A 23,264-nucleotide genomic window follows, 5' to 3' on the forward strand; every position below is an offset into this window, starting at 1 on the left:
TTTTAAGTCTAACCAGTAATGTCTGAGCAGATGGAACATGAAGGCTATAGCACCGAAGTTGAAGATGGACATTGAAATAGTTCTGCCAACACCTGGTATGCTTACTTCTTAAAAGGTCTGATGCAGCGTAGCAGTAGGGAACTTGACTCTGGTGAAAGGGACATGTTATTCATTTGATTCCTTTTTGCGCTAGTGAAATGTGTTTGTGGGAGACCATGAGGGGGGAGTGGATGAGCATGTGGCTGTCAGGAATAGTGATGGAGTTGTACAGCTTTTAAGAAGGCTTTTTCTGTGATGATCCATGCATGGAAGTAGTCTGACTCCACAGCTTGAACTGAGTTTACCGAATGCTGGCAGTAGGCTGGAAGAAAAAGCTGAGGTAGAAAGCATTTGTGAGTATATCAGTATGTAACTGTGTTTCTTTGTGCTGCAGAATGTCAGGGATTTCATCTTGCTTGCTTGGTTCGGCTCAGTCGAGAGGCGTTCAAGACAGCGTTAAAACGTAAGTCCTGTCTGACCCTCTAGGGGTTGCAGTTCTTGATGTATTTGAGGGATGAGATGTGTCATCTGTTCTATCACAACAGAGTCTTGGTCCTGGCCTAGACCTAGAATCTGGTGGTCAGCAGGAGAGTTTGCTTTTACTCATGATGAGCTTGTGGGAGGCCTCCGGGCTCTCTCTTGTGCCTTCTGCATCTGGTGAGATGGAGCTTGTTGACTCAGCTTTATGCTTCCTGTGGAAACCGCAGGTCTCCAACTCGTGTTTGTTGAGTCATTACAAGTGCTCCTTTGAGTTCTTAAGACTAGTAAATCTGTGTTTATTCTCAAGTGATGCTGTCTAGTGCCTTGCTTTCCTGCTGATCTGGTATGCTTTACTCTGCCTTCATTTCCTCACTTTCACTGCTCATTGAGAAGTCGGTCCTTGTTCTCATTTACGTCTCTCAACAGCCGTGGTTCTGTTTTGTTGGATTTCTCATTCTTTGACACTGTGTTCTCTTGATGTTGTAGGGGTGTATACAGAGTCATATACATGACACCGGAGTTCTGCTCAGGGAATTTAGAGCTACTTCAGGATATTGACCGAACTACTGGTAAGTTGTGAATAAGGGTGATGATTAGGTGGCAGACAGCTTCATTTCATCATTAACTCGTTTTAATGCTCTGACAGTGTTAAACCTGTTTCTCACCACTAGATTTGCAGCCACTACCCTAGCTCCAGTGTAGAATGTTAGAAGACCCTGTTTTTGATCCAAGAAAGATGGTTGTTTAAGTGGTGTCTTCAGCATGGTCTTGGTCTGGGAAAGGTTACTGAGTTCCTGAGAATACAGTGGTTAAAACACAGTTTAAATGACAGGAAGTAATAAGCGTATGGCTAAGTGTTTCAGTTTTTCAAGTTTTTTAATCCATCGTGTTTTCTCAGTACGTGACAATCTTTTTTTAAAACGCTGTAGATAATTTTCTTGGCAGAGTTATGTGGCTCACCCTTCTTGAGTAGTAGGGTATATCTGAAGAAGGTAATGGCCAAAGAGAGGAGTGAAGACAAATAGCTGTGTTTAAGGAATTGAGTTCCTAAGGAATTAAGTGGCACGGAGTTTAAAGAGTTGAGTGCAGCAGGCAAGCAATTCCATTTTAGCGTGACACTCTAATTGCCGTGTCTGTACTCGAGGATGTTTTCTGATTTAGTAATATCAAGGTTATTTTCCAGGTGTACCTCTGACACCTATCAGCGTGTATATTTCTGAGCTTTTTTTTCTTAAGTGCAGTCCTGAAATGCTGCAGTTTATTTTATTACCCAGGAAACTAGTGGTATCTGTAAACAGTCTTCTTTAAATTTAGCAATGAAGTCTGGACAGAGAAGAAAAAGATCCAAGCCATTAGTAATAGCTGGGACTTTGGTTCTTTGTAGAGATGTGCTGGGAGAAGGTGTTGGAGGTGGTAGTAGCTGAGATCTGTTAGAGCTCTTTGGCTTCATTTGTGAAAATGCCGATGTGTAAATGCGTTTCGTGAGTCCTTACAGTGGAAGACCTCCTAGAAGCAAAACTTAAAGCAGACTGCTGCAATGTTTGAAGGCAAGCTAAAATGGAATAGAATGTGGTAGTTGTATTTTGTAACTTCCCGTGATGATTTGCTTTTTAAGTGCTGTGTCAATGCTGTGTTTTTATCTCCGCCAGGTATTGTTCTCATAGCTGTTGATGAAGCTCACTGCATTTCTGAGTGGGGCCATGACTTCAGAAATTCCTTTAGAAAGTTAAGCTCCTTAAAGAAGGCTCTACCATCGGTGAGGTTTTAAGATGTGCTTGATTTCCAGTTTAAGAGAAGTGAAGGACGCTATTTCGTTTCACGTGGTAGCTTGAAGTTTCTTCTTTTATGCCTTTTGGGTGTACTTACCTTATAGTGCTGTTTTGTGAACTTGTGCAGTTCATGTTGATGAATGAGCTTTGTGGGTTTTGTTTTGTTTATTTATTCTCCTGAAGGTTTAAATGGAGGGCATTCAGATTATGGGCTATCAGGAACTTCTGTAGTAGATGAATTCTGTTGGATCTCAATGTGCTGTAAACTGTTCCTAAGCTCCTGGTGTAATACTGAAAGGCTTTTCTTTATCAAACTGGCCAAGCAGCTTGCAAGGGAAACCAGTTATTACTTCCAAACACTCCTGAAGCATTTACTGCATACGCTCCTAAACTTAAACATGATCTTCAGTCTTATTCTTGAAAGTTTTGAACTATGTTTCTTAACTTAAGATAGGTGCTGCAGCTTCTCTGAAGATAAAACTAAAGAGGGCATGAATTAAGAAAACCATGCTTTTCAGGTGTTCTGTCCTTGCCTTGTGCTCCTTAGCATTGTAGGCTGAAGCTCCATAAGGACAAATATGAACTGTTTTTCAAATAGCTGAGCTGATCTGGTGACTATAAGCAGATTGAAGTGCCTGTAGAGATGCTGATCAGTTTTGTTTCATCATAAATCATTGAGGTATCTGACTTTTTCTGCTGATTTTTAATTTCAGGTTCCCATTGTTGCTTTAACAGCAACTGCAAGTCCCTCGATTAGAGAAGACATAGTGAGTTGTCTGAACCTGAGGAATCCTCAGATCACGTGTACTAGCTTTGACAGACCTAATCTGTACTTAGAAGTTGGACGACAGAGTGGAAGTATCCTTAGGGATTTGAAGCAGTTCCTTACTAGAAAAGGAAGGTAAGGTTTTAGGCTTATTTCTCTTGTTCCTGCAGATAAATTTAATATTCAACAGGTTATCAGTAGTGTGTGCCAAAAACTGGCACCAGTTTTAAACTGGGCTGGTGAGGTAGAGCCTGGGCCCTTTCCCTAGCTTACAGCTGATATCGTGCAAGTCATGCTTCATATCTGCACTGCCTGACCTCCATCTTCTTCCTCTCCCAGTTTAAAAAGAGTGAAATACAAAATGAGCTGTCTCCACTCTGTTTGCTGTTAACTGAAGGATCTTCAGGTTCTCGTCAGAGAAGCTGACAGCACTGCAGTAGTTTGACAGTGATGGATTGTCTGGTAGATTCCTTATGAAAGAGTATGATATGTGATAAGTGATTTGGTTACAAATTTTTGATCGGTTTTTTTGAAGGCTAACTGAGGAGAGCAATTGCAGTGCTTTTGATAGCATACCACGAATGTACCCGCGAGAGTGAGTTTCCTTTTCCAGCTACAGTGTGTGCCTCTGCAGCAGTATTAAGGAAGTTCACTCTTTTGTATGTTGTTAAATAAATGTTGACCTTTTAAAAGTGGCAACTGTGAAGGCACGTTTCCTGATGACCTTCAGATACGGGGAGGCCTTATGCTGCTAATCCAGCACGGACCCAGATCATCTTTTTCTTGTAAAAGGCATTAACAATCACCAAGTAACTTTCAAGTCTAATTATTCTTAAGGGAAAACAATTTGTACGCAAGTACCCAATTTTTGTAGAAGGAGAAAAACACCTTTCTTGCTTAGCAGAAAACTCGTTAGCAGACTCTTCACTTCTGACTGTGAAATCTGAAGATCAGCTTCAAGCTCTGAAAGCTATGAGCTGTGCATAATCTGGGAGCACAGATTTGTTTTCATTTGATGTGGCAGATTCATGGGATGGTGCTAAGCTGTTTTAATCTATGGTGCCACGAGTGTATGTGAGGCAGTGGCATTTTGTGCTGTGATATTACCTCTGCAAAACAATACGTAAGGGTGCTACAGAATTTATATGTGTTAATATCTGACAATCTGCAGCACGGTTCACTGCTGCAAAAAGCATGTTGCCTTTTCAATTAGGATGAAGCAGAGCTTTTGCTGAACGGTGGCATGTTCTGTTCTGCATGTTTGTGTTGCTATTACCATTAGCAGTTCGATGTATGAGTTTGAAGGCCCTACTATTATCTACTGCCCTTCAAGAAAGGCCACTGAACAAGTTGTGCTTGAACTGAATAAACTTGGTGTGACCTGTGGCGCGTACCATGCTGGCATGGGAATTCAAAAAAGGAGAGAGACCCATCACCAGTTCATGCGGGATGAAATTCAGGTACTTAAGTATACAGAAACTCGGTTTCCTAGTTATAACTGTAGAGATTCCAGTGGAGGAAAGTATTTGGAAATATCAGCATGTGTTCATTAATTTACTCTGTGTATCTCCTGTTCTGGGTAAGAAATTGCTGGCCTGTGCTGGCAGTAACGCAGCTCATGGTTTACACTTACAATTGTGTTAGTAAATATCTCAAAATGCATAACATGTGAGGAAGTTGATGGTAGCTAAAGCAATGCCATCTCAACTTTTGTGAGCTACGTTCTTCCTGAGCAATTGCAGATTAATCCTGAGGTTTTTTATTTGTTCTCAGGGCAGATTTATCAGCCTTACTGTTTGAGTACAGCTACCCGAGAATGCTCTTGACATCTGCCAGGCCATAGTGTTGCTCTCATGACAACTATCCTGTGCTCATGCTGTGGCCACAATCGGGCTGCTTATTAACAGTTATCTAAGAGTCAGTTTGATTATGTTGTACTTTAGGATGAATTTTGAGTCTGTTGTGAAAAATTGTCACCGATAACGTGTACATGAATAGAAACCCAAATGCTTTTTCTTGATGATCATTTCTAAGCTTACAGCGTAAGGCTTTTGTTTTGTAGTGTGTTGTAGCTACAGTGGCATTTGGAATGGGCATCAATAAAGCAGATATCCGGATGGTTATTCATTATGGTGCCCCTAAGGAAATGGAATCCTATTATCAAGAAATAGGAAGAGCTGGTCGTGATGGGCTTCCTGCTTCTTGTCATGTCTTGTGGACTGCGGCAGACCTGGTTTTAAACAGGTAAATGGCTGAAGATGGATGCCTTGACACAGCTAACACATCTAAAGAAAGGAGCAGGGGTGGTTGGGCTGGAAGTCGTAGTGACTTTGTCAGCATGGTTCCAAGAACTTGTACGTGTACTCAGTGTTAGAATAAGTAGAGTATACTTGGAATCCAAAAGATAGTGAACAAGTGCAGTGACAGTAATGAGTGTGTCTTCGTTCTACTTACACTTCCTGCAAATGTTTTGCAGGGCAGACAATGATGAGACCTGGTTACTTGTCCTATAAATCATTAGACTTCTTTATAATATCTGTCAGCACCCTTAAGGAGTGCTGGTGCTGTAGAATTGCCTGCTTTTCTCCCCCTCTCTCTGGTGTGTGCTCTTTCTTACCTAGGTTTGGGTGTTGTGCAGTTGGTAGCTCAGGTTTGGCTCATGCCGCAGCTCAGAGCATGGGCAAAATGAGTTTTCCTTAAACCTGTGTAAGTATTCCCATGCTATTTGTAAGTTTCCTGTGACTATTATGTAGAGTGTTACATTAGACATTAGGTGGATAAGCTGTAAGGTCCTGTCCTTGAATTACTTCAGTTGTTAATGTACCAGCATGCTGTGTAATCTGACAGTAGCTTAGACTACAGCTTATCAAAAGTTGTCTGGGAAACTTGAGGCTGAGTAAAATTGCCCTCTGAGTACCCTCTGCCCTTCCCTTCCCTGCTCAATGGCTTTTCACGTGGATTTCTGAAGCTTTGCATCTTATGGAGATGAAAGAAGCTCGCAGTCTCTTTTCTTTGCTCTACTTCAAATAGTTATCGAATGTGGAAAAACATGCATATGGTGGTGTTCTGACTGAGCCCTATGCTGTAAGGATCAAGACGGTAGAAAAATAAGCTGGTTGGTTAGGTCTGGTTTTAGGAGATTTCTTCCTGCTGTTTCTAGAGAACTTGACTGAGGCAGTTGTATTTCTCTGCTGCGGTGTGGGAGGGTAGTGGTCAATACTTAAGGTTTTTTTCTGACTGGCAGACGTCTTCTAAGTGAGATACACAATGAGAAGTTCAGGTTGTACAAACTGAAGATGTTAGAGAAAATGGAGAAGTACCTTTCTTCAAACAGCTGCAGAAGAAAGTGAGTACTGCATGCTGCACATTATTGCTTGTAATTTAAGTTAGCCTTAATAAGGCTTGTTGTGACTCTGTTACAAATGTGGCTTGTAAACTGAAGGCTTATTGAATATCAACAAATACAGTCTTGCGCGTTTTTATATGTACGTTTCAGGTGTTCCTTATATACTTCTCAAGAAATACACTTCTCAAGAAAATTCCTCCTTTAGTGGAATTGGAGCCAGAATTGCTTTTACAGTGTCTTAATTAAGCTGATTTCAGTTCTTATTTCTGCAATTTATTTAATGATTTCTTTCTATTTCACTTAATTCCCTGCCTTCTCTTGGGTAGGATCATTCTGTCTCATTTTGAAGATAAACAACTTCGCAAGATCTCCTCTGGCATCATGGGCACAGAGGAGTGCTGCGATAATTGCAGGTGCAGGTAAGTGTTCTCCCCTTAAAGGCTAATTCAGGAGGATGTGTTCTCTCAGGCTGTCTTACAAGGCAAATTATTGGAAATAATTGTCTTCTTGTGCTTACGGTTTTGCAGATGTTGAGCCTGAAGCTTATCTTTGTTTGAACAGCTGTCCCTAACTTGCTGCTCAATAATTGAAGAAGCAGTGAGGCAGGTTATAAGCAGTAAGTTCTGCTGTGGGAAAGCCTGTAAACAAAGCATGGCCACAGTTCCCAAAATGATTTAGAACAACTTTATCGGACTGAGGAAATACTTTAAAAGTCCTCTTAGGTAATTAATCCCAAAGGAGACGTCTTGTAAGTGGGATGCTGAACCACGTGTCTCAGGTAGTACTACCTTAGTGTGACAGGAGCTGCTTTCTTGTTAGTGTGTGCTGACATACGTTCTTCCAGCGTGTGTAATAATTTCACATGTGCTGAAGGGAGGCTGGGGGATCAGTAGGCATGCAGACTTAAGTAGAAGCATTTTACTCCATCTCCTGTGTGTGTACGTACATGCTTTCCTGAAAATGGTAAATGATCTGTTGATTTTGCTGCTAGCATGACACCTTCGGATCAGAGATCAGTTAGTAGTGTGTTGCTTTCAGCCAAAAATGTACTGGAATCGTTACACTTCCTGTATGTTCAAGGAAACTGTCGGAACCCTTCCCTAACTAACTGAGAAGAGAGCTTGTTAGAGAGATAGTATCTAGAATTTGTTTGCTGTTAGAGTTCTCTTGCCCCAGTGAAGGGCCACACAGTGAATTTGTATTGCAGAACTCAAATGGTTTGTAAGGCACAACGTTGTCCTTCACTTCAAGTGTTTTCTGTCAATAATTAAGTGGTTTTTCCACTCAGTAGCACGTACAATAACAAGGCATAGGGTATTGGGGTTACTCTGGCCTTGTGTTTTTACATTTCCTGTGTTATTTTGTGAAGAAAGAAATGATCTCTTGGCTATTAGGCACAGGTAAAAGAAATAAACATATGTTATGCCCAAGCCTGTCCAAATATTCAAACGCTAAACCCAGGAGATTGATGAGATGGCTTGGTTCTGTTATAGTGTGAAGAACTTTGTAGTGTTTGGTTGTACAGCTGTCTTAATTGCATGTGACTTTGATTGCGCTTCGTCGCATGCTTTCAATTCTAGTTCCTTGCACCTGTATGAGCAGGTGTGAATGATGCCTTCAAATGTAACTGGAGATGTGCTTTTTATTTCTTTACCACTTAATTTGGAAGGAGAGGAGACTTGGTTGGTATATGTTAAGTGGAGTTTTCTCTGTGCCTTTCAGAACCTCTTGTTGGGCAACCTCCAGTGATTCAGAAGGTTGTTTACAGGACTTCGGAAAGCAAGCTTATCAGCTGCTGTCTGCAGTAAGCGCCCTGGAAGAGAAGTTTGGAACTAGAGTTCCCATTTTGTTTCTCCGAGGGTCTGTAAGTGATATTAATAACTGATCTGTGTGCTCTGAGGGAAGAGGGATCGCTGTGATGTCCTGCCCTCCTTATTGACTGATAACGCATTGATGAGCATAAATGTATTTTAGAGGAGACTAAGACAAAGGTACTTAGCGAGCTATGTCACTGTGGCAAGTTAGTTTTCCTGAAGCTCTGTAGCAGCGCTTCTCATAGAGTGTAAACTAAGTAGCTGCCTTTAAATGCAACAAAATCAGCATATAGAGTGAACCTGTGAAGCACTTTGTACTTAAGTTTGTGTAGTTAAAACAAAGGAGCAGCCCCTGCCACCGAGCTCTTATCTTCGCTCTGCTTTTCTAAAAGGTGCAATGTTCCCCATGTTATGGCCCAGGATCTCAGCTTAGGGAAATGTCACGTGTTACCTGTGCTGTGTGGAGCTGTCTCATGTTTTGTGGGTGAATTCGAGTTGGTTGTTGACCGTTGTGAACAGTTGCCTATGAACCCAAGTACTACTGTTCTGAAGCTCTTTCTGTAAAGCGTGAGCTCTTAGATTCTTTATGGCAAGTCTGCTGTCTTTGCTGAGGCAATTAAGTGGCTTCTCCGTGCGATTCATCATTTCCATTGTCCTGAAAGGAATGGCGTTTCCAGAACTCGGCAGACAGGTCTCTGCTTGGTAGTCCATTGACTTGAATACAGCAGGTGATGACTTGTGTTCCAGCTTTGTATTGCTGAGTGACTTGGTGGTGGTGAGACAGGAAGTAGCATATTAAGATGAGTGTAAATGATTTAAGCATAGCCTCGTAATCTGTGCTTTTCAAATAGCAAGGAGAAATGCAGCAGGCTGAAAGCACAGGGGTAAGAATGAAATCACTTTAAATGAATACAGCCAGAAAAAAACTGTTTTTAGTACTTGATAACACTTGGTGAATGATGTCACTCTTTGTTTACTTTTAGTAAGGAAACTGCTAATTGACACACAGTTGTGCCTAGAGTGAAAATGTCATTATAGTTTTGTCATTTTTAAAGTAGTTGGGATTATTTATTTGCTAGGCATTATTGGGAGAATTGTTAATTATGGCAAGCTTGTGCTGCTAATGTGGAATAACTTTGTACTGCTTACAAGAAAGCTTTTTCCATGGGCCAATATAACCTTTAACATATTTTCGATTTTTCTGTTGCTTGAGTTTGTCCTTCTCTAAAGCAAATGTGTTTAGTAGTCTACTCTTAACAGAACAAGTTATACAAGCTGTATCTAAGGATGACTGGTATATAGCTTCAAAAAATTATAAGGCATCATTTTTCAATAAGCTACATTAAAAGTTAATGTTACCTTATTACAACAAGTAAGTCCAGGCAGCCTCCAGCAGACTTCAGGTAGACCACAGAGGAAGCAGGTAGCACTTAAAATTTGAAAGCTGAGTCAGGCCATAAAAACGAACAAGGTCTGCTGGGAAGCCTAGTGTTAGAGCTGCATTTCTGGAAACATTACAATAACCCCACTAAGCCGAGGAGGATGTGACATTTAAAATTGAGCTCCTTTTATCAGCCAGCATGTGAGCTTACCCCGCTACGTCAGCAATACTTTATTGTTAGCAATAGACTTAGTAATTGGTTGCAAATAGCTTTTAGTAGTAACTCGAATGTTTATTAAGTTCTAAAGAGTTAAAATTGTAGGTTTGGCCTAAGACTGACTGTCAAAAGCCTAAATAACATGACAGTGCTTAGCCCAAATATGGACAAAAAGCTTACTGTCTTCTCTCTTATTCCCTTTATAGAGACATCCATTGTTCATCTTGCTGTCAGAGTTAAAACCATACTCTGAAAACTTATAGCCACTGGAGTAAATAATGTCACTGCAGAACTGAAGGGAATGGTGCTATACTTTCAAATAATCCATGTTAAGAATTGAATGAGGGCTGTCTAGACGTGAGGTTGTCGAGCCTGACTTTGACTGCCTGCTGACGATGTTACTTGATTTCATTCAGAGTCAGGACTTAGTGTTGCTGTCCCATCGTGCAGCAAGCTGTGTCCCCCTTTCACGTGGTGCTGTTCCCTGTCTGCTGAAGGCTGAACCAGAGCCACCTTCCTGCTGGTCCTCTTGATGTGTGAACTGAGCGGGAGTTCCTTGTCTGCCCAGAGCTCTTTCCTGTGTACTCTGGGGATGTGATGGAGCTCAGCAGGTCTCCCCATACTGACCACTGCAACGTGCAGGCTTTTCTTCACCGCTGGCAAAAATGTATAGATAATGGTGGTGATCATATAGCTTTTTATAGCTGAAGATTTGCTTTATCGAAGACTTACAGTGCTTTGTTGTAGTTTCTATGGAAATAAATAGGTGACTTTTCTTACACCATCATTAAACTGAATTTTTTTTCCCTGTGAGATGCTTTCACCTATTATCACTTGAGCACGTACTTCCCTGTTTCAGAAACGTTCTCAACTTTCCAGGCTCTGAGGAGTTTCTCCTTCTTTGGTAAGGGCCTTAAGCTCTCTGCAGTCCCTTAGTGTCTTGAGATCAGAGAGCGAGAACCCATTAGAGAGGACCTACTTGTAGGGTTTTTCTCCCAGTCTTCGCCATTGATAAGAGATAATGAAATCAAGGAACCATTCCAAACAAGAGGAGGTATTTAAGTGAATGCCCAAACGTTGTATCAGGCAGCTTAAGTAGTGGAGGAGCAACAAAGCACGCATCTGAGGTCGGTTTGTACGTCTCTGGACCCCTGTCCTTTAACTTCCTCTGTGTGCTGAGACAGAGACAATTTTTTTGTTTGTTATATCAGTGTAGTTGGTCTTCTGAAAGTCATTGTGTTTTCGTGGCATGATATGGATTAAATTAGCAGAGGCGAAACACCTTTTCAAGTGATGCTAAACAAGGTGATAAGTGTGGTTGTGCTCTACGTGGAGTTGCTCTAAGTGTGGCTGTTGCAATGGATATTGCCTGTACTTTAAAGTTGTTCTTTTTTTGCCTTGTGACTTTGCTGAGAAATTCATCTTGGAGGATATGTTCTTGAGGGCATTGCTCTTATCTCATGATGTATCTCGCAGGGTGTATTGGAAACGTAGTTCCAAATGGACTGGAGTAACCTGTCCAATTCTCTCAATTTCAGAACTCTCAGCGTCTGCCGGAAAGATACAGAAAACATGCCTTGTATGGTAGTGGAAAAGGCTGGACAGAGAACTGGTGGAAATCACTCAGCCAGCAGCTGATATTGGAAGGATTCCTCAGAGAAGTCTCTGGGCGTAGCAAGTTTGCGACAACATGTGGGCTTACCCAGAAGGTACTTATGGGTAGTAGCACACCAAAAGCTTCTGAGTAAACTATAGCCAGCCATTTTATTTGTTTCTTACAGGGTAGAAATTGGCTTTTGAAAGCTGAATCCGTCTCAAATCCAAGTCTTCTGTTACAGTCCAATGAAGACTTAAACCTACAGAGAACTCCTAGAAGGTAATTGTAGTGTGTTTCTTCTCAAGCACTCTATTTTTACTATCTAGGTCATCGGTCTCTGAGGCCTAATTCTGGAAGTGGCAGGTGGGATGAGATTGCTGCCTTGGACTTGGAAGACAAGGCTTTCCGTTAGTTACAGGCATAATATTTATAAAAGTTAACTGCTGAAGGCAGGAAATAATAGAGGGTAAACCTTTTTCTTGTGGGCAAGTTAAACAATTGAATTGTTCTTTAACTAGAGCGGCTAACAGTTAGTTTTCCCAGTTTTGCACTTGACCTACGCTTTCATAAGACTTCACTGCTTTGCTTTCTCAGAGTATGTGTTACATGCCTGTGTTTGCAAAAAGAATAGGTTTAACATGCACATAAAAAAGTTTTTCTGTCTTTGTGTAGTTACTTCTGTTAAATTTTGATGACAGTGTCTTCAAAAATGGAGTGATATTTTTTCAGTGGTAGTCAGCTGATTTGCCGTCAGAATAATTTACTTCAAAAAAAAAAAAGGCATGTGAAATTTCGGTTGTTATCATATAGTTGTAATTCATAAACAGTGTTTTGTTGGTCTTTGCAAGCATGGGCTCAGGCCAGCTCTTTTTCCAGTAACATAAATAACTGGAAGTTGCAGGGGCTTGGCTGTAGCAAGAAATAGTGTTGAAACAGTGTTCTTCAGTGCTGGGTACGTACTCAGATGTCTCAATTGTGATTACTTTATTTTTCAGCGATGCTAAATCAAAGTGCTGTTTTTCTTTTGCTTTGTTTTTTTCCCTGTTGTGACCATTTCTTAGCTGCTGTCTTCAGGTCTTCTGTCCTAAAGTACCCTGTTAGTTATGAAACAGGAAGAAGTGTCTAATGGTGCAGTCAATGTAGACTGGGAAGTTGATACTTATTTGTTTTTTCCTGATGAAGAATCTTATTAATTGGTTCTTTTTATAGAGTGTGTTGTTACAGAGCTTTGTTTTACCATCAAAATCCCTCTTTTTTGTGTCAAGATGATTTTTTTCTTCTAAGTTATTACATTTTATCAAACTTTGGGGGTCCTAACTGTTATATGTAAATATGATGTGTTTAGTAAGTTTAAAAAAAAAAATATTTGCCCAAAATAGCCTTATAACAAGTTTTACTCAGTTTGGTGAGTCACATGTTATTTTTTTAATGGCTGTGTCACTGTACCAATGATACAGTCGATAAAAGGTGGATTTGTTTTATTACAGCAGCAGACCTTCTCCTGCTCTGTCAATGCAGCGCTCACCAGACACGAAAGGAGTAAAGCAGTCACCGGTTAAGCAGGTCTGTATGCCTACATCTCCTGTGTTCTTTGACCCTTCCTTGTTTGAACTATGTCATGGTGTCACAAATGTGTATTTTCCTGCTTGCGGCAGCATCACTGGGAAATTTAAGTTAGCATTTATTTGCTGTGTTCTGTTTCTTTATAGATGTCTTTGTATGAAATGTTTGCGTATGAGAAAAAAGCTGGAACTCTTCCAAGAAGCAATACCATGGTTAACAGGTACGCTATTCTAAACATTGTTAGTACAGGTACTGTTAGTAATGTAGTCCTTGAAACCAGTATTCCTCTTTAAAGTGACTACGAAAATGTTTGATTGCAAGTAACCAGTATTTAATTGAGACCATTTTTAAGTTGTAGAGTGAGTTTTTCTAACTGCAGAAGTGCAAACTCTTTAACTATCTTATTTCTTCTTGATTCCTATTGGATTTGAAGTATAAGTTAATAAAAATGGAGCTACTGCAGCTATATATTGGATACTTTTACTTGGACCGTTCTTTTTTTTTTCTGGTCGATGTCTCCTACGTGATGGCTGAAACTTTAACGGGTTTTAAATTGTGATTTAAATTAGACATTAAGAATAATTGATTCTGGTTAAATTTAATTAAGCTGAGTAGTTAGCAAGCTGTGACTTGATCTTGAAGATGGCAGAACTTGTGCTTATGTCCTGTGCAGTGATTGTAAATGTGTGTAGGCTTATGTTTCTGCCTTTTTTGCACTAATCTGGGAAGTCTGAGACAAGCTGAAGCTTCTTGAGGTTAAAAGGAAGAGAAGCTTTTGGGGAGGGCAGAAGAAACTAATTTGTTCTCCGTGACTGTGTGGTGCTTCAGATTTTAACTCACCTTGCATTTCTGAGCAGTTCCATTCTTCTTTCCAGCAAGCACCCCGATGCTTGCAGGAGACAGGAAAGCCAGATGTCACTTCAGCTGAAGAATTGCCACTTGAGCTGCGTGGAAAAAGTAAAATTTAGGAGCAGCTACAGTCCAAAACAAGTTATTTTGCTTAGCAAATCAAGATGATATTTAGTCTGGTTTATCTGCTTGTGGATATCGCAGTATAATGATGGCAGCCTAATTAGAGCTAGTTTTGCCTAAGCATGTGAGCCTCTAGGCTGGTCACTGTGATTCTCTCTCTATGCAGACATGCTCATTTACCCTCAGCTAACCCTGCGTACAGCACAGCAGCTGTGTCTTTGTCACTGATGCTTTAAAAGTTATCTCGTGTTGGTGGAGATCAGTGTTACTTGCCATGGCTAGAAACTGAAGGCATTTCTTAAGGATGCTGTCAGAATAGTATTGTGAATGGATGTGTGCTTCTAAGGATACACTTACTAAAAACAACATATCTATCCAGACACAGGTGGTTTCTTTGCATAACTACAGTATTTATCTGAGTTTTTTTTGCTGCAAAACGTTATCCTTAAATTATAGGAGCAGTCACAGAGAGGCTTTCTTTCATTTGGCTTTGGGATATTACTAATTATGCCTCAATCAGCTCAAGTCCAGTATCAGTGCTGCTGCCGGCATGACGTGCTGGGCTGCGGTCAGACTGTACTGTCAAAAAGGCCAAGAAGACAACCATCAAAAAATCAAAACAAATCGGGGTGCTGCTCTCTTGCAGCATTATGCAAAGCTTATGAATAAACTGATCAGACACAAGGGCTGACTTAGTATGTAACTTTCATCAGTCCCCCAGAGCGATCACCAGTGACATCTCCTTTGAAGCCCCGAGTACCTGTTGTTTCATCCAGAGAAAATGAACTAGAGGTAAGTTGTGGGAAAAGACAATATCTGTGAACTGCAGTCAACCTGTAGGGCTCAGTTCTGCAGTATTGTAGCTATGTCTTGGGCAGTTTTTTCCATTTCTAAGATGTTCTGAGTACGAGTTCTGGATGAGAATTTCTGTGTCAAGCTCTTAAAGGGTTGCATGTGTTTTGTGAATTAGTGGAAAGTTTAGAGAAGCTATAATTTTTCTGTTCTTTAATTCTACATGCTTGATCTAAAGCAGCTTATTGAGAATTTGGCTCTGTTCTTCACAGATTGCTCTCTACGGCAAGTTGCTGACTGCTAGACAGAAGGTAGCTAATGAGAAGGTAATTCCTCCTGCTATCTTGGCAACCAATAAGATCCTGGTGGAGATGGCCCGTGTGAGGTAAAGCTGGCATATGTACATAATAAAAAAAACTCTGGGGAAAAAAAATCACCAAGCCAAGTCACGTTTTCTCCCGCTTTTGTTGGGTAGTGTGCCTCATTTGTAAAAGAGCAGTGTCTTTTGTGATCAGTTTAATGTCTTAGTGTCCTTGTAGCCTACTTACTGATATAAATTATGAAGGTGTGTACATCAGACTTGTCTTTTCCTTTTAGTGTTTTTTTGCCTTTAAATGAAATGCCAACTTGATGTATGTCTCTGTAAGTTTGTCAGTAAAGAAAAGGAGAAGGGCATATTAGCTGATTGTTACCTTTCCACCTTGTTTTCAGTGTCTTCTAACCATATTACTATGCTCAAGTTCTGCTAAGGGTTGCTAGAGGAATGGGTCAGGAGCATTCCCTTAACTTACATGAGTAGCTCTGTAGCACAGAAAAAAATTAAGTATTTAGTGTTGCTGTCAACTACTAAGAAGAATTTTTATTTTTAAGAGGAGGTATCAAAGGGCAGATGAGGATTTAGTGCATCTGAAGAGCTTTCCTGAGCTGCTACACAGCATAAGATAATATTTGTGTGTATGCTCTTCCATGGAATACCTCCAGGCTTATGTTCCTTCAGGAGAGAAAAACTTGCAGCTAGCCTACCTTGACGTATGAAGCAGCAAATTTGTAATTTTTGCAGAATACAAGCTTCAGGGTACAGGCAAGTACAGGCAGAGCTTAGTTTCAAAGATGACAGTCCAGTAATAAAAGTCAAGTAGTGACTGATAGATCTGTACTCCGAGTGCATATCATTCAGACGTGATTCAAAGTGTCAGAACAGGATAAATCTGTGCCTTTTGTTATTTGTCCTGAACCAGGCCTACAACTGTTGAGAACGTGAAGAGAATTGATGGTGTATCTGAAGCCAAATCTACTCTGTTGGTCTTTCTCCTGGCTGAGATTAAGTCCTTCTGCCAAGCAAATAGTTTGCAGGTATGATTTACTTGGTCTTCTAGCACGCAGGAGCCCTGAAGATAATAATTGGGTCTTTAGCTGTTTGATTCCTCCTTCATGGTTTGTCCTTAACACATCAAGGCAGGACAGCCTTGCTTAGATACAGGCCTTCCAAATCCAAATGTGCTACATGGTAATGACATGAGGACCTGGCAGGTATTATGGGTTAGAGTTGTTGGGCCTGGTTATTAAGACCACCTATCCAACCAGGTTAATGGTGCTGTACTAAGAGCTTGAAGCTACTGATTGTGACTTGGGTTGGGGACCAAGGGTATAGGAAATGGGCTTCCACAAGGTTATTGATTCAGAAGGTTTTTCTTGACAGAGCTCGACTATGTTACGTTAATTTCAGCAGGCTAGTTGTACTCAGACGTCTGGCTTTTATTAACACTGTGGATTTGCTTCTGTGAGTTTCTGTATAGTAGCTCCTTGTCACTCTTGTTCATAATGGCAAGAAACACCACCGGAGTGAAACCCTGAAGCACAGGATTTGAGGTGATATGCATCAGTTTAAGGTGTTGTATTCCTATGTGAATCTGTGGATTAGTAGGTCTAGAAGGCATGTAGGGCAGTATTATTACCTCTGTCATGATTGAGATAATTACTTATTGTGTTAAACATCGTCGTTATTCTCAAGAGAAAGGTGATTGACCTTGGTATGCGGATCAAAACTGTTCCTGTTTAAGAAATCTTTGTTAAGCTGAAGTTGAAAGTAAATGGAGGAATTTCTCATACAGAATCAACAGATGGAATATCATAGTTTGTTCTGATGGCCTAATTTTACTTAGGTATTATGCAACAGCTGTGTTATGCTGACACACAGTCTTTGGCTTTTCACTCATGAGTTCCTTGGGACCGGCTCATGCTTCTTTTAATAAGATGATAATACTTGAGCGTTCTTCCATCTTTGCTTTGTTTGTGGTCATAATTAGTCTGCACGGTAATGAGTGACTCTTTCTGTTAATTCTTTGGATAATGGGAGGGTGATCTATGATTTGTTACTGTGTTATAATACTTCCATTCCTCTTCATCTCGTTCAGACGGACGTATTCCCCAAACCTGTATCTACTGATCAGAAGGAGTTGTCTCCCTGGAAGAATACTGAAGTTCTGTCTCCCTCAGAGCATGTCACCTATGTCCTGTTCCAAGAGAAAAATCTCTCCCTGGTAAGTTCCTCCCTGTGGCGGTCTCCTCCTCACGGAGAACTAAGTGATAATATTTTACCCCAATGCGTAGGGGCCTTGCGCATTTGTTCCCTTACTTCCTCCCCCAGTGTTGGAAGGGGTGGCTGTAAAACACGAACGTGTTAACTTTAGGCAGGACATTGGGTGTAATTGTTACAGTTACTCTATTGGCATGGTTTAGTAGTTGTGAGCTATGTGCTTTGCTGCTATGGGTTTTTGTTCCATCTAGCTCTGTCTTTGTAGTGTTCTCACAGGAAGGGTGTATGTCATAAGTGAGCAATGTGACACAGGGTTCTCGTGCAAAGAAGTTAACTCTATTGCTGTCCCCTTGTTCTTCTAAGCAAACCCTTTATATTTCTAACGCAGGTATTCAGTACATTTCCAACCAATGGATTGTTAGTGGAAAGCAAGTTCCATAACAAGCGTTCATAAACAACAAAGCTTATCTTCTGCCTAATTACAAAGTGTCCCTGTTTTTTCTATCCTTTCGTCATTCCCAGCCCTGTACTATCAGCAAGTCAACATTCGACGAGGTCAAGCTGACCTCTCCATTTCCCGTATCCCTCCCCTTCTTTACTAATGAGAAAAACGTGATTTAAAGCATATTAAATCATTTTGTGGATGCACTGCAATAAGCAAGGAGCATCAACTGAAGTGCGGAAAAGCACTAAGACAAACTAACCCTGTTTTTACCACATTCTTTATCTATACTCCCCGACTTCCAAAGAGGCCTCCAAATGTGTCCAACCCATTTTCAGCCTATAATTTCTTAACTTGCTTCTGCTGATTTTGGATGCTTTTATGTATGAATGTCAGATCATTAAAAATAATACAACACGTGCTATCAAAATCTTGACACCCATGACCTTGAGTTAACATCAAGAAGTATATAGCAGCATGTCTCTGTAGTGTAGCGTGTTGTACTGAGCCTGCATCTAGTAGCAGCCTGCTTGGAGCCAAGGAAATATGTTTGTTTGCTTGGCCAGGTACCATCTAAATTTATTAAGTGCGCTCAGTGTCTTAGCTTATGCAACAGCTAGGGCTAAAAAGGATGCTGCTATTTTTCTCCCAGAGTTCCAAAACTCTACATGATCCTTACACTCTGATTAGTATTTACAGATCACTTAAGGTGCTTTCAGTGGTAATTAATCATAGACGTATTGGGTGTTAGTAAAGTTTGGAAAGCCTAACTGCATGGACCTCCTTTGATGCAAGAGGGGATAGCGGGCCATGCCCTGTCCCCACAGATGAGGAAGAACTTCTGCTGGCAAGTTAAGTGATGGTTCTTAGATCTTGAAAAATGAGATCAAGTATAATTACAGCAAGCAGAGTGATTTCTATATGCAGCTAATCTAGAATTAACACACTGAACTAATGATTGATTCTTTCCACTATAGTTGAAACAATAATCCATTTTAAACAAACCCAACAGTTGCGGTTTTTGTGACTTGGGATTTCTGTGTTGCAGAGGGGGTACCCATCCATCCCATCTGTTGACTACTGTGTTACTGTGTTCATGTTAAATGCTATCCCAAGAACAGAGCTCGGTATGAGCCATTTGCTTAAGGACCGTCCCATCAAGAATGGGTTTCCTGGTGATGCTGTTGGCAAACTAAGTGTGTCTTGTCCTATCTTGCTGGCGAGGGCCATGTATTCTGTTTTGGTTGAGCTGGAATCCGAAAACACGTCTTGGACCTTTTCCTGTTGAAACACAAGCTTAAAATCAACCCCAAGTTGTCAACAAATAAGGCCCTTCCAGTTGGTTAGAGCAGTGTTGTTTTTTTTTACTGTAACCTGTGCTTTTGCTTTGACAGGAGTTAATACAGCCGAAATGCATATAAATTAGAGGGCCTTCTGTTCAGCAATTTTGAAAATTGAGAACGTAGCACGCTTCAGCTAGTCATTCCTGAGGGATCATACCCATACTCCTTTTTTGCTTTTTAAGCGTAGTCTTTAAGGTACCGTGGTCTCGTTCAGTAATGCCTTGACCCATGGGAGAGTGGGGTCTGCCTTTCAGGTGTTGAAAAGCCCACTGCTGAAAGAAGGAGTGGGTAGCATGGGCTACATATCCTGACCCACTGTCTGTTTATTGCTTTTGGGACCCCAAGGAGTTGAAGCCTTCAAGTGTTTGCAGATGTCTTTTGCCTTTTCTCTTGTATGGCCAGATGCAAAAACACAGGTAGGGACTATATCAATAGTAACAGTAATATAATGGAGCTTCCTAAGTTCCGTTTTAACAACTTTGTCATATTTCCAAGTAGCTCGATCCTTAAGAACTAACTTCTTTAGAGGGTGTTGGTGCAGTATTTTGACGGTGTGGAAAGGACTGTATCATCTGTGAGGTCTGATGGATTATCGATGGTCAGTTGGAAGGCACTCTGTAATGCATTTGCATTTTGATGGTAAAAATTGTGATCAACTGTGGACAAGCTGATCAGGGACAGCGGTCGGTCCTGCCAGTTTGTCTGCCTGCGCGTGGCCCTCAGAAATAGGGCCTGTCAGAGTGAAGTGAGAAAGATCATGCTGAATGAATTAAGATTCCAGGTGATGATCTAGAATCCATTTTAAGCGCAAAAGAAGCGTGAACTGTGCATTATTTGATTCCCTTAGTTGAGAATGCTCCAGTCTCCTCATTATGTGAGAGGACATAAGCGTAATATGTTACTATAATGAAGGGTTCAGACCATCGCTCGAATGTACAAACCACTGCTGTAAGTGGCACAGTTTGTGGAGAGCCAGGGGTGATATGGATGTAACTAACCCAGGTCCTGGCAGTACCTTTCCATACTTCAGTCCTGCTGGATCCATCTGTAAAAACAGAGTGCCTAGAGGAGGGGTTAATTATCATTTAGAAACTGGCAACGAATAGAGTGAAGAGATTGCAAAAGCTTGTGTATTGGCAGATGAATACTCAATTATCCTGAAAATCCTACCAGCATACGCTGCAGCTGTTGTGACATGTAAAACTCAAACTCCCATTGCTTGAGATCAAATGGGATGTTAATGGCTTGTTTTTTTGCCATCTGATGCTAGTAAACGCTCTCTTCTTCTGAAAATAACTGTAGCTACCATATCAACACTGGTGGTTCCAGTCTTAGCAAATTTGTGTGGTGAAAATGCCCATTCTAAAATTACAAAGAGGTCAGGGTCCCCCTTGACCCACTGCACTAACAAACCCAATCCGTAGGGTTGAAGAGGAGAATTAATAATGAAGACTGATCAGGTATTCTTCCATGTGCTGTTTGTTGGGTTGTCGAAGAGATGACAGTGTTCAGTGCTGCTGTTGCTGTTGGTGTCAAATGTTGCAGTGATAAGTCCGGATCCCCTTCCGGTAATCTGAAGAGTGCGTTAAGATGTGACCCCGCTAGGGGCACCGTAGAACCTTAAATGATCTGCAAAAGTTATGACTTTTGTACCTGGAGTTAGAGTCTGAGGCTGGATTCGGGTCTGTGAAATCATCCAGCCGAGGTATAGCCAAGGTGGTATCTTTTGCGTTTCATCCTGTGCGATCTACAGTTCTGCCTGAGTTGCTGCTGTTATGGTCACTGACACAAATTCAGTCACCGTTACCTCTTGTAGTAAGTGTTAACAAGCAAGTTGGGATGTAACGTATTAGGACCTCCCCTGTCCTGTTAAGTAAATCGTGATGCATGCTTAAGAGGCGTGGACAAAAAAGCCCGTAGGATATTCAAGTTGCTGTTCAATTGCAATAAATGCTATTTGCTGTATCCTCATATTGGTATCTGTGTTACAATCACCCTAGCGAGGGGAGATTGCTAGCCTCTGGCAGACCGGACCTCAAGAGCAGGATCCACAATTGGTGCCCTGTGTGAGGACATCAGCCCATTGCCCCCCCGATGTCCCCCGAGGTCTGGTGTGTGACCTGATCCTGCGCAGGATGGAGTCAGTTATTAAGGTATTGATGCAGTTGGGCAAGGATTACGGTGGCAAGGATATGCCTTCTAAAAAGGAATTGGCCGCCATGGTGTCCCGCTTGGAGCGGGAGGGTGTGTGTGAGGACTCCAGGGATATTTTGGACTCCCAGAAATGGGATGAGATGACTTTGCTGCTTGTGCAGCACACGATGAGCACCAAATCGAGTGCAGAACTTAAGACGTGGGGCTTGTTGTTGAGAACATTGAAAGCTGTGGAGGAGGAAGGGGAGGTGATGGGAGCTGCTCGGCAGCTTCTTGGCCTAGGCCTGCACGTGGGAGTAGCAGGGGATGCAAGTATCGTCGCTGGGGGAGGTGAGAATGAAGAGGAGGTGGGAGGCGATATACTTTGTAGGTGTTTGCGTGAAGACGTCCAACTGGATTCTGGTGGAAGGAGTCAACGTGGTGCCCAACATGCCCAGGGGCTGGCACCATCTGAACCGACTGTGCCCAGTCAGAGAGAAGACGAACAAGATGTTGGATGTCTGTTGACTCATCCCCTGCTGCCATATCCTGACTCATCAGGTGGAGCCTTGTGTTCTTTATCTGAATTGCATCAGTGTTCCTTAGCTCAAGGGAGTGAAGGAGCATGTGATCCGCATGGGCAGGATCAGCTTACTGCCTGCATGGGGAGGGGCCAGACCAAAGGTCTGTCTGATGAGGACAGGGGGCAGGGCCTGCCATCTCTGGTCACACCCAGGAGCGATAGTTGTTTGGAGGAGCAGGGTTTAGACTTAGTGGGCTCTGAAAAGGAGGCACTGACAGACTGGGGTCGGATTATATCTAGGTTGTTGGAGAAAGGCAGGGTCCCGAAAGCCTTTCCCAGCGATAGTGGGCAACCTTGGTCCAGAGTGGGTACCCTTTGATCCTAAAGGCGTTGCATGCCTGATGGACGGTGTGTTGAAACGAGGGTTGAAGTCACCCTTTACTTAAAATGCATTGGAAGCTCTGGCCGTGCTAGGGCCTCTTCTCCCTTAAGACATCACAAACCTGATGCGCGTGATATTGAAACCAGTACAATATATTATAAGGAAATCGGATTGGATGGAAAAGTTACTGGCTGTTTCTATGGCTGTGCAAGTCAATCGGAATCACCCCTTGCACGGGACGAATTTAGAGCGGCTTTCAGGGGACGAGACAGGCATGACCTCTGCACAGATTCAGGTGGCAATGTTAAGGTCAGGGGAGCTTGTAGCAGCCACAGACGCAATGAAACTCGCCAACAGTACTGAGCCACTGGTCCCATGGATTGACATCAGTCAAGGTCCAAGCGAATCTTTCCAAGAATTTGCACACAGACTTCAGCAAGCCATAGAGGGGTCAGATCTCCCCAAAGCAGCCCAGGGACCAGTTATTGTGGATAGTCTACAGCAAAGATGGCATGCTGAGATTAAGGCATTGTTGAGGGCAGTGCGTGAAGATGTAACACAAGGCAGCCTGGGAGAAATTAAGAATGTTCTAGATACACAAAAGGCAGCACCCTTGACTAATGAAGTGTTGGCAGCAGTCGTTGTCGCTGCAGTTGGAGCCCAGCAATCCCAGGGACTGTATGGGTGTAGTCAGATGGGTCACATTAAAGTAGGTTGTCTGACCATACGTGGACCACAGGACCGATGGGGCCCTGTGGTGGGACTGCTCTGTTGGAGTTATGGGGGGCGTGGCCCTACTCTTTGTCAGTGCCTGAAAAACAGATTTAAGTAGGGAAGTGGGGTTGGGAGGGTCCCTCAGGCCCAGGATCCCTCCCACAACCCACAGGCAGGGCCCACCTCACTGCACTTGCCCAACCCATGGGTTGGGTCACTCCCGCCCCTCAAATACATCACCTACCCACTGTGGCACTAATGCTAGACTGTAAGGATCACCCTCTCATAGAAATCTTCATTTCTTACGCTGGTGACTTGGTCTCTGATTACACGGGCCTGCGAGCCATTCAGGCTACAGCCCTTATTGATTCAGGGGCAGATGCTACGGTGATCTCAGATAAGAGCTGGCCCAAAGGATGGCCAGCAGGTTTGATACAAGTAATTAGAGGGGTTGG

At 42.1% G+C, this 23,264-nt stretch overlaps 1 protein-coding gene across 1 annotated transcript in view; it reads left to right on the plus strand.

The window, feature by feature from the left end:
* The window catches only part of WRN (WRN RecQ like helicase), a 50,974-nt gene that overhangs the window by 16,900 nt on the left and 10,810 nt on the right, over nt 1–23,264 (plus strand). Inside the window, 17 exon segments of the mRNA XM_065736479.1 lie at nt 434–502; nt 1,006–1,088; nt 2,169–2,275; nt 3,002–3,189; nt 4,337–4,514; nt 5,117–5,298; nt 6,299–6,400; nt 6,727–6,819; nt 8,123–8,264; nt 11,351–11,521; nt 11,594–11,688; nt 12,897–12,972; nt 13,119–13,192; nt 14,658–14,736; nt 15,009–15,121; nt 15,975–16,089; nt 17,151–17,276. Of these exon segments, the coding sequence (XP_065592551.1) occupies nt 434–502; nt 1,006–1,088; nt 2,169–2,275; nt 3,002–3,189; nt 4,337–4,514; nt 5,117–5,298; nt 6,299–6,400; nt 6,727–6,819; nt 8,123–8,264; nt 11,351–11,521; nt 11,594–11,688; nt 12,897–12,972; nt 13,119–13,192; nt 14,658–14,736; nt 15,009–15,121; nt 15,975–16,089; nt 17,151–17,276 (1,993 nt within the window).

Source organism: Cyrtonyx montezumae, unplaced genomic scaffold (genome assembly GCF_038088225.1).
Source record: "Cyrtonyx montezumae isolate F1298 unplaced genomic scaffold, pur_monq_1.0 scaffold_2, whole genome shotgun sequence".
Taxonomy (NCBI): domain Eukaryota; kingdom Metazoa; phylum Chordata; class Aves; order Galliformes; family Odontophoridae; genus Cyrtonyx; species Cyrtonyx montezumae.